This window comes from Octodon degus, unplaced genomic scaffold (assembly GCF_000260255.1).
Source record: "Octodon degus isolate 3935 unplaced genomic scaffold, OctDeg1.0 scaffold00114, whole genome shotgun sequence".
In the NCBI taxonomy this organism is placed as follows: domain Eukaryota; kingdom Metazoa; phylum Chordata; class Mammalia; order Rodentia; family Octodontidae; genus Octodon; species Octodon degus.
The window spans coordinates 852,820-863,261 of record NW_004524690.1 but is presented as its reverse complement, the minus strand read 5'-3'; the positions used below and the strand labels follow the sequence as shown (position 1 = coordinate 863,261).

Here is a 10,442-nt window from a genome sequence, read left to right as displayed (position 1 = left end):
ATTTTCCCATCAAGTATCAAATGTAACACACACACACACACACACACACACACACATAGACATACATTTGTTTGTTCTAAGGTCTACTAACCAGAGACAGAAATAAAAATAAAAACCCCAGGCCCATCTCAAAAGATTCCTGAAATTTCAAACTAGGATACATGCATGATAGACCTGCCATATATATTTAGTGCCAGTTCCATCTTTCTTTCCTTTTGTGCTATCTTAGTTACTTTTCTTGTTGGTGAGACAAAATGTCCAAAATTCAAAGTTAGAGAGGAAAGGTTTATTGTAGCTCACAGTTTGTAGAGGTATCAATCCATAATTGGCTGGCTCCAAGGCTGGGTGGAATGTCACAGGGGCAACACAAAGGAGAAACAATTCATGGCAAATTAGGGCAGGCACAGGGCTCCAAGGCAGCAAAGTAGCAAGCAGCAGCAAGCAAAAACAGCAACTCTCTTTCTGTCTCTTATAGTCTATTCAGGATAGGTGCCCTTAGGGCAGGTAGCCCTAACACCCAGTGTGTGTGTTCCTATTGTGTACATTCACAACTATGCCAAACCAGCCAATGACCTAATTTAGTAATCACAAACCCTAAACCCTATCATCACACCTTCTAGATCCAACCACCTCTGATAAGCCTCACTTGTAGCAGCATGAAACTTTGGGGGAACATCTAGATGTTTTAACATAACATTCTACTTCTGGTCTCTAAAAGACACATTCTTTTATATAATAGGCATTTAGTCCATCTCTAAGAGTTGCTAAACTCCTAACATTTTCAGCACTGCTGAAAAGTTCAAGTCCAAAGTCTTCTCTGAGATGTTAAGTTAAACTCTTTGCTTAAAGTCACCATAAAACTGAAAAAAAGTAAAATACTTTTAATATACAATAGCAAAAGAACACTAAGAACCCAATCCTGAGGAATAGGCAGTAGCCATTCCAGAACATGGTGCTCTTGGGATCTCTTCTCAAAGCAGTTTCTTTTTTCACCTTTGTAATCTTGAGGCTGCAAAGACTAGAGCCTTGCTGTGTCTTGTGATATCCTCAAGCATCTTTCCATATGACTTGTTCCTTCTCAGCAACCAATGTCTCCTCTGCTCTACCTTTGCAGTGCACAGTTTTAGTGGAGCTTCCTTTCTTGCAAAATTCGTATTTTAAAATCATTCTGCTAGATTCTTTGTTCTTGATTCTTAACACAGATGTAGCTAACAGCACTAAATAGTAGCCATGCCCCTGCCTCAACATTAGACTATCTTGAAATTTCTTTTGCAGATTAGTCTATTGTTCTTAGTCTCAGTCTCAGGCAAAGTCTATGGACAGGACCAAAACAGAGACAAACTTTCTGCCAAGGCATAATTCACATTGGAGTTCAACAACCAACACAGTCTTTCTTTCCAGCAGAAGATTCCTAAGCCTGGCTTTTCCTGGCAGTATTTCTATCAGAATTCTAATCTTTTGACCTTTAACCAGAATCCCCTATTAAGTAAATCTTAAGACATGCCAGGGCTGCTTCTTCAGTCAGCATCTCTACATCTTTCCAAACTCTTCCTGCAAGCCAGTTCCAAAAGTTCCTGAACCACACAGTCATCACAGCAATGACCCCATTTGTGGTACCAAAATCTTAGTTTACTCACTTCTGAGACAAAACACCTGACATTATTTGTTAAGGACAAATAATTTATTTCAGCTCATAGTTTGTCTGTAATTGGCTGGCTCCAAGGCAGGGTGGCATGGTAGACAGATATCAAAAAGAACAAACAGTTCATGGCAGATAGTATTAAAAGCAACAAGCAACAACAGCAGCCCTTTCTCTCCCCTATATGCTAACCAGGCTAGATGCCTTTAGCATGAGTAGCACTCACACAGTGGGTGCTTTCCACTGTTACACTCAGAACTATGCCAAACCAACCAAAGGGCTAATTTAGTAATCATACACCCTTAAAGTCTCAGCATCACACTCTAGATCCACCCACCTCTGAAGAGCCCCACCTATGACCCTATGAGGCTTTGGCAAGGCATGTAGATACAAGCTATATAATATTACTGTTTTCCTTTGCACAGACATGAACCCACTTGTTCTGAAATTAATTTTGCCCTTTAAACTTTATTAACCTTAGCTGTTTTTTCCATACCACTGTGTACAACATCCACTGCTGTATTTATTACGCAAAAGTTGAAAAACTGTCCCATTCCTCATTTCCCACAGCAACATTAGAGTAAAATAATTCAAGCACTGCTCTCAGAAATATAATTGACTCAGTTTGTTCAGAGATATAAGAAGTTCTTTTAATACAAAAACTTAGAACTTAACAGTCAGAATATTACAATATAAGATACAGTTTTTGAAATTAATTCCTGTAAGTAATCAAATATTTTTAAAATGACTATAGAGGAAAGCTTTGTCACTAAGGAGTATAAAAAAGAATGCATTTTAAAGCAATTATCTCAATAAAAGGAGAAGTTATTACTTCATCAAAATTAAGGATACACAAAAATTTTCTAATTTCCGCCTGTATTAGCTGGTTATAGTGCTGTAGGCAACTGAATTAGAGAGAAATATTATAGGCAGTCAGACTGGACTAGGCCCTCAGAAGGAGCCAGTGAGGAAGACAGGAGATACCTTGCAACTGTGGGAGAGACAGACATTCCAGCTGGGGGCCAGGCCTGTAGAGAAAAGATCAAACCTCCCTGAGATAAGCATCTGGGATTGAGAATCACTTTGAGGAAGCCAGGAAGAGTCACTAACCCAATTCTCTACAGGATAAACCACTGTTTTATATTCATATCCATTTGCTATGTGACTCCTTCCCCAGTCAGTCCTGGATTTAATCAATTTTACCTGAGCAATTGTACTTGTGACCTTATTGGTTGACCACAGTTTTTTCCCACCTCATGCCCACCTAGCGAGTTGTCATGTTTTCCACCCTAGACACACCTCACTTCACAGCTTTGCTCTACAAAAATCCCTGGAAAAGACAGATTCCTGGACAAGCCACACCAGTCACCTTCTATCCCTCTCTTTCAGACAGTAGTTATCTTTCTCCTAATAAATATATTCTGCTCTTAACCTCCACTGTTCCTAAAATTCATTCTTTGTTTTTTGAGAACACAAACTTGGCCCAGGTATCTTTCAGGTGGGAATTTCATTCTTCTATATCAATAGGGTTTTATAATTTGCATTGAGATGTCTCCCAAAAGCCTTTGAAACTGCTTTAGAACCCTTAGGAACTGGTTTGCAAGAGAAGTCTAGAAAGATTTGGAGATAACAACTGGAGAAGTAGCTCCAGGTTGCTTTCAGTCAAGCTTGAGGGGACATTCTGGTGACAACTTGGAAGACAAAAAAAAAGATGTACAAGGAAAAGACAAAGCTCAGGAGGTTTCATTTGGGAATAAGGACAATGCTAGCAGACAGGTTTTAGGTCATGTGTTATGCCCTGGCCAAAAAAAAAAAAAAAAAGCCTATTTTTGCCTGTCCTGAAACTTCAGGGGAGAACAAGAGTAAGAGCAGTAGCCTAAGCAATCTGGTTGAGGATGAAATGTCAAGACAGCTGAACATTCTGGAAGCAGCATGACTAGTGTTAGGGGTTTTTAGGTAGCTAGCTCTACAAAGAGAATCAAGAGCAAATGGCACAGGGGAATTTTAAGTTTTGAGTTTGGACAAAAAGGAAGCTCTGATAAAAGTAGGGGCCTACAAAGCTGAAGCAGAAGAAAAGCTTGGCGGCTGAAAAGATTGGCATTAAAAAGAAGCCTACTACTTTCAAAGAAGACTATAGGAAAGGTGGCTGAAGGACATGTGAGGAAATAAGGAGGCATCAACCGTCAAAGGCTCAAAGTTGCCAATGTGAAAGAAACCCTTTGCTTTGAGAGTCACAGGGTACTCCAAGATGGGCCACCTGGGGAACTGGTATTCAACTTACCATTCAAGCACTCTGAAGCCTCTGCAAGCAGCAGCAAGATGCAAAAAGTCTTGGCTACTTCTCTAACTACAGCAAGTGTTGGTGTCATCCTTGTGGTGCTGCTTTTGTAGTAATGAAGATCCCCACAGTTTTAAGTTCAGGGAGACTTCAACCCAGATTGCCAGGTAAAGCCTAGGAGGCCAGACAGTATGCCAGAGTAGACAGGATGTGAAGCTGTGCAAATGAAGCTAAAAAAGGAAAGGAGCCCCCAGTAATCTGGAGAATCCAGAAATGCGGATCATCTGAAGAAAGCTGAAGGAGTGAAGAAAAACCAGCCTGGAAGAGCAGATGTATGCTACAGCCATAGGTAATGCCTTTGGGGTGGTGGCCCTCTGGAGTTCACATTTTCTTACAAATTGCTCTAGGTGTTGAACATGGAACTACAGGATTTAATGTTTGGCCTGCTGCATTTTAGTCATGCGTTGATACCATTCCTTTCTATCACTTTACTTCTTCCTTTTGAAATGGAATGTTTATTCTGTGTCATTTTATGTTGAACGTATTTAACTTTCTTTTTGTCTCTTAAAGGAGCTCTAGCTCTATGAGTTTGACTTAAATCTCAGAAGGGAATCTGGACTTGGGCCTTTCAGGAACTCTGAAAATATTAGGAATCTGGTAACTCTTACAGATCAACTGAATACTCTTTGAATAATGTTGTGCAGGGTCAGAATGTTATAATTTATACAGAGATGCTACCCCAAAACCTCAATGTACTCATAAGTAGGGCTTTTGGGAGGTACCTGAACTATGAAGATGATACTCATCAACAGAGAAAGTGAATCACTGGGGTTTTGGCCTGGAAGGCTACATCTCCCTCCCTCCTACCTTGATCTCTCTCTACTTCCTGGATAGGCTCTGTCTCCTCGTTGTGCTGTTTTGTGACTTGGAACCAGCCAACTGCAGACTGAAACCCCTGTGACCAAATACAAACCTCTCATCTTTTAAGTTGTGTGTGTCCAGTTTTTGGTCCCAGCAAAATAACTAACATAGGGTATAGCCCTATAACTTACAGAACAAAACACGTAACTGTGAATGTCAAGACCTACTGAAAATTCGTATTATCAAGAGGTTATGATAGTTATGTTAGACCTTAATGTCAAAGGTCTAACACATTTTCCTATAATGGTACTACCTGAAAGACAGGGCAATATCATAGAAAAAACACTGGAGTTTGCCCTATTATCTTCATGTCTTGGCACTGTCATGAAAACTGAGTTCTTGGGCAAAACATTCCACCTCTCTGAGGATTATATTCCTCAAAATAAGGAAGTTAAGGACATATGTGCTCCTCTTCTATCTGTAGCATAACTTAGTAAAATCCACTTTAGAATAACACTAGTTAGAAATGTACATACACAAGGTTCTTTTCTTACTGGTATTAACATTTTTTTTTTCAAAAGTGTTTCTCATATATATTGTTTAAATCAATGCAGAGTGGAATAAATACTTCAGATAATAGAAACCATGTTAATGAAATCTCTTCAACTTACCTATATAGAGAAGTGAAAACCTGAAAGAACCTATAGTATAGTATAGAAAGAACAAAGTAACCTCTTTCCTTGTTGGAAAAGTCTTCAATACATGATCTAGAAATAAATGGATATGACTAATCAAGTGGGTAAATTTAATTTGACAATTGTTAAATGAGTATAATATCCGCTCAATTTGTCTTAAAATCTGGGAGGACTAAAATGTCACATATTACAAAGCCTCACTGTCTTATAAAAATGAACTACACCTTTCCAAGATACAAAGGCAAACTTCACTAATCTCTCCTAAGCAGCAAAAACTAGCAAATTTTAAAGCATATAAAAACACTCTAGAAATAACATGCACAGTGATAAATATTGCAGCATAAAACAAACACTGCTAAAAAAAAAACAAAACTGCTAACTCAAGTTGACAAAGTACTTCAATATTATACAATTCTCAAAAGACATTCTCCTTATAAAATTTATCTAGCAAACACTATTGAATCTGTTATGAGTTGCTAATATCTAATGAGTTCAATACTTGTGTCATATGGTTTGAAACTGTATTTTTATATGATGTTGTTAGTACACGTGATGTGAAAGAATATGTTGTTATCTTGTTTGTGATGGTTAATCTTGACCATCTCAGCAGAGTATTAAGAGACTTCTGGGAGGTGATTGGATTGTAAGAGGATGAGTACTGTCAAAGGTCAACTCACTGATAAATTCATAGTTGAATGGGTTAGCTGGGGGAGGGAACCAAGGGGCTGTGACCTTGGAGACTATAGCTGGCCCTTGGTCCCTTCGTCTTTCTCCTTGCTTCCCAGCTGATATGAAGCAAGCAGCTTTGTTCCACCATACTCTTCCACCATGATGTTTTTGCCTTGAAGTTAGCTGACCATTGATCATGGAATGACACCTCTAAAACACAAGCTAAATTAAACCTTTCCTCTTTTAAACTAAGGGTGTCAGATACTTTGTCACAGTAATGGGAAAGCTGACTAATAGAAGCTATAATGCACTACCATGCACACCCTTCAGAACAGAACATTTTCAAAAGAAAAGAAACATTCAAAATTAAGAACAATCCTGGCTACTATTATAGTGTGTCTCTCTGCTTGCTAATAGTACTATACTCCACCAGGGCTCACTGATGTCCAACCTAACACACTCAACCACCTCTCTTTTGAAGGATGTATCTATCATGTGTTACACCATTTTATTCATATGATCTTATAAAAAAAATCTATGTGCTTTCAGATCAACAATCTCTAGAATCTTACAAAATTTTCTCTTTTACTCAGCTTGGGAGACTTCAGTACTCACATTCTACTCTACATACAAACTTCACCTTCCACTCTGGTTACCTGCACTCTGGTTCATAAAAAAAAAAAAAAAATAAAAAAAATAAAAAAAAAACCCTGCCAAAATAACCTAGAATCTACCTCTAGACCAGTGGTAATGAACCTATGGCATGCATGCTGCAGTAGGTTGTTATCATTGAAAGCTCTAAAATGTTAATCATAGCTCTAGATATTACAATATTCATGTTGCATTTTTACAGACTTCCACCTCTCTGTTAATTTGTTGATATCACAGTTCCTTGTATTTTCTTAATACAGAAGCTTCCACTCATTTAAGGTTTGCTTTCTGCAGTCTGATTTACACAAGGTCAACCACAGTACAAAAAAAAATTACCATATTTCTCCAAAAATAAACTTAACTAGAAAAGTTCAAAATCAAAACTAATATATGAGGGCCGGCCTGATAGCTCAGCAGACTAAAGCGCTGGCTTAGGCAGAGGATAGTGGCTGAGGTTTGATCCCCAGAATGCTGTGCTGGCCCCACCCGCCAGGCAAGCTGAGGCATCCACTCAGACTGGGCATGGTGGTGCACTTGAGAAGCTGAAAACAGGAGAATCACTATGAGTCCAACTATGTCGTGAGACCTTGTAGACCCGGTTCTAAATACAGAAAAAAGAAGTGATCCACAAAGAGAAAACAAAACAATACAAGAAAAGAGCAAGATTATCTTCCATAGAAATTCTCAAGAGTCCGTATTTTTTCCAGTTTTATGATCAAGAACAGTCTAGCAACTGGTTTCAACTAGAAATACTAAGTCTAATGACAAAGTATAAAATACATGTTCAATTACCATGCCATACTAAGGAAATTTGATGCTTTTTTCAGTATCGGGGTAAAACTCAGTGTCTTTGCATTGGGCTATAAAACAGTACTCTTTTAATATTTTGTTTCTGAGAGAAAGACTCAAATCACTAAGTTGCCCAAGCTGGGCTTGAACTTTCCTCCTGCCTCAGATTCCCAAAGTGCTAGGATGACTTGCCTGCCTAAATTTGGATTTATACTAGACACTGCAATATAAGGTTTAACAGAAACCTTCAAAATTCTAAACTCTAACTTCCAGCATAGGGGGAAAAAACTGTCCTATATCACTACATCAGTGTTTATTAAGTAGATACATTAATTAATGAGTGATAAACTTAATATTCAAAGTTTTGATACCTAGAAAATGTGATGTAGTAAGAACTAATTTTTAAGAGGATATGTGTGAAGATGGGTAGTGAACTCAGAAAAGCATTTTCTTCCCTTCAACAGAAAACTCTCGGAACATTTATTAGGTTGAACTTTTAAAATTACCACTATTCAACTTTTTTGTCACACAAAAAGAACAATTTTTATATATTTCTATATAATCCATTACAATTAAACACATCATAGTTAATGACAATACCTCATTTTGTCAGAGCATAAATAACCAGTACACAGTTTAATTTGATTTAAGCTGGATCCATTAAAAAAAAAAATGCCCATACTATGTTACATCAGAATCCATGTTTTGGGGTCAAGGAGCTAGCTCAGTGGAATAATGGCTTGCCTGGCAAGCTAAAGTTCCTGAGTTCAATCCCTGGTACCACAAAAGAGAGAGAGAGAGAGAGCACGAGCAAGCATGTTTTCTGTACTCAAATAATTAAATATTATAATATGTTTCCTTTAAAATATACTTTAAAAACATACTTAGGTTTCAAGAATAATATTACCAATGCTAAAATGCAAGGACTAATAAAATGGGGATGGCTTTAGCTATTTTTGTTCTTTGCAGCATCCTCCGTTCAGCAACGTGCTCAGGATACCTAAGTGAAAAATTAGATGAAGATCATTACTTCAACTGTGTGTTGAGTAAAGTAAAATAACAGTGCAAACTATTCTAAAGAACTTTATATACATTAGAATAACTTTGTAAGAATTCCAAAGCTCATGCTCTTACTCACTTTGCTATCCACTACCATATAGTTTCAAATAATTAAATTTGTTTTAAAAATAAGCTGCCTCTAGGGGAGTATCCTAAACAAGAGTATCTTTAAAAGAGAGAAGGAAGGTTATGATACTATTATTGCTATTCTTTATTTCAAGAAAACATGACTGATATTTCTAAAATAAACAGCAAGACCTTCACAGGTCATACCATACTACAGCTAAACACAAATGAAAAATGATCTTAATTTTGCGATTATCCATTATCCTCAAGGTGTTTCTTATGAGACTTTTATATGACAGCCTATGAATGAAACTCATGTTGTTGAATTTGCCTTCTGTTGAGCTTAAATCACTGAAAAAGTTATTAGGTACTACTTTTTGCTTTGTAACACAACCTGAAATATTTTAGGCTCTATCATGCAATAATGCATATGGCTTAAAGCCTCTGCTCATGCTTAATTGTAACTCAATTCATGTACATTAGAAAGAGAAAAAAGAAGCTAAATCAAAACAGCATCTTTCAATTCTGAAAGCTTATTCTTGATCAGAAGGATTTAAAAATAACTTAAAAGCACTTGACACTGTTATTGCCAATGCTAGCTGGGTTCTTTCTTTTGTTTTTAAGCGAACGCTGTCCTTATGCAGGATAAATTGGTAAAGAGAATGAAAACAGTGAAAGAACTGGGAACAAAGCAAAATACAGAGCCATGGTTACAGCACAAAGATAAACTCAAAGACAAGGAACCGATGCTGGCTCTTCCTAAACAGCCCTTGTGAATAAATCATTAAATCCCTCTGGTAATCTATTGTCCCAGCTCTAAAGCTGGCCAGTGACACTTCCTAAGAGATGCTCTGGCATCTCTCCCACCGAAGATGCAGTACAAATGGAAAACAGTAACCTAGGGAAACTGGCCAAGGAGTGTCAGGAGCTCGCTCAGGGCGGGGTAGTAATACGGGGAAACCGCAAAGACCGGGGGTGGGGGGCCGCGGACAGCACCAGGGAATCCGTGTGCAAGGAAAACAAAATCTGGCCGGAGTCGGCAATCACCCCAAGAAAACCCAGGAGTCCAGGAAGAAAAGGGAGCGGTGGGAATGGTCGTACAGACCCAAGACGGAGGCAGTTTAGGCTCGAGCAGCCTGCAGAAGCCGTCCGAGGCGGAGCCACCGGGGAGCTCTTTGCCCCGCCGTGCCGGGGGCTGTTTGGCCACCGCCGCCCGGGCCTCAGCAGGCAAGGCGGACTGCGCCGCTCCAAACCTGCCCTCGCCTCCCCGGGACCGGCGTCCACCGTCCTTAACGCTTCCAAGTCCGCTGTGGCCGCCAGCCCGCAACCCCTCTCCGCCTCACCTTCCAGCCCCTCCATGGCGCCACCGCCTCGGGCCCCAAGAACCTCCTCAGCAGCTCCCGCCGCCGCCGCCGCCGCCGCCGCCGCCGCCGCCGCCCAGTTCTGGCTGTAGCAACGCGGCCGCGCCTCCCACCCGCTAATATTCGGGCCTCCGATTGGTCCGTACAAAGGGGCGGGGCTTAAGGGGCGGAGCTCCAGGGGGCGGGAACGCGGCGGGGACGCGTCTCTGGCGGTCTCTCCAGCTAGAACTCAGTCAGGCTCGCCGCTGCCCAGTCACCGAGGGAAGCCCGAGCTTGAAAGTGCCTCGGCCAGCCGAGAGCGCCTTTGTTTCCCTCCAACTTCGCTTCCCTCGCCTTACTCTTCTGTGGAGAATATCTCCGCGCCTCATCTGGGC

The 10,442-nt window shown here is 39.9% G+C and overlaps 1 protein-coding gene across 2 annotated transcripts in view; it reads right to left on the bottom strand.

Moving 5' to 3' along the window:
• The window catches only part of Zc2hc1a (zinc finger C2HC-type containing 1A), a 46,597-nt gene extending 36,479 nt beyond the window's left edge, over positions 1-10,118 (bottom strand). For both annotated transcript variants that reach the window (XM_023699665.1, XM_023699666.1), the window contains exon 1: positions 10,051-10,118. In XM_023699665.1, the coding sequence (XP_023555433.1) occupies positions 10,051-10,066 (16 nt within the window). In that variant the 5' untranslated portion in view covers positions 10,067-10,118. The remainder of the gene's footprint in view (positions 1-10,050) is intronic.
• Between the last annotated feature and the right edge of the window lie 324 nt (positions 10,119-10,442).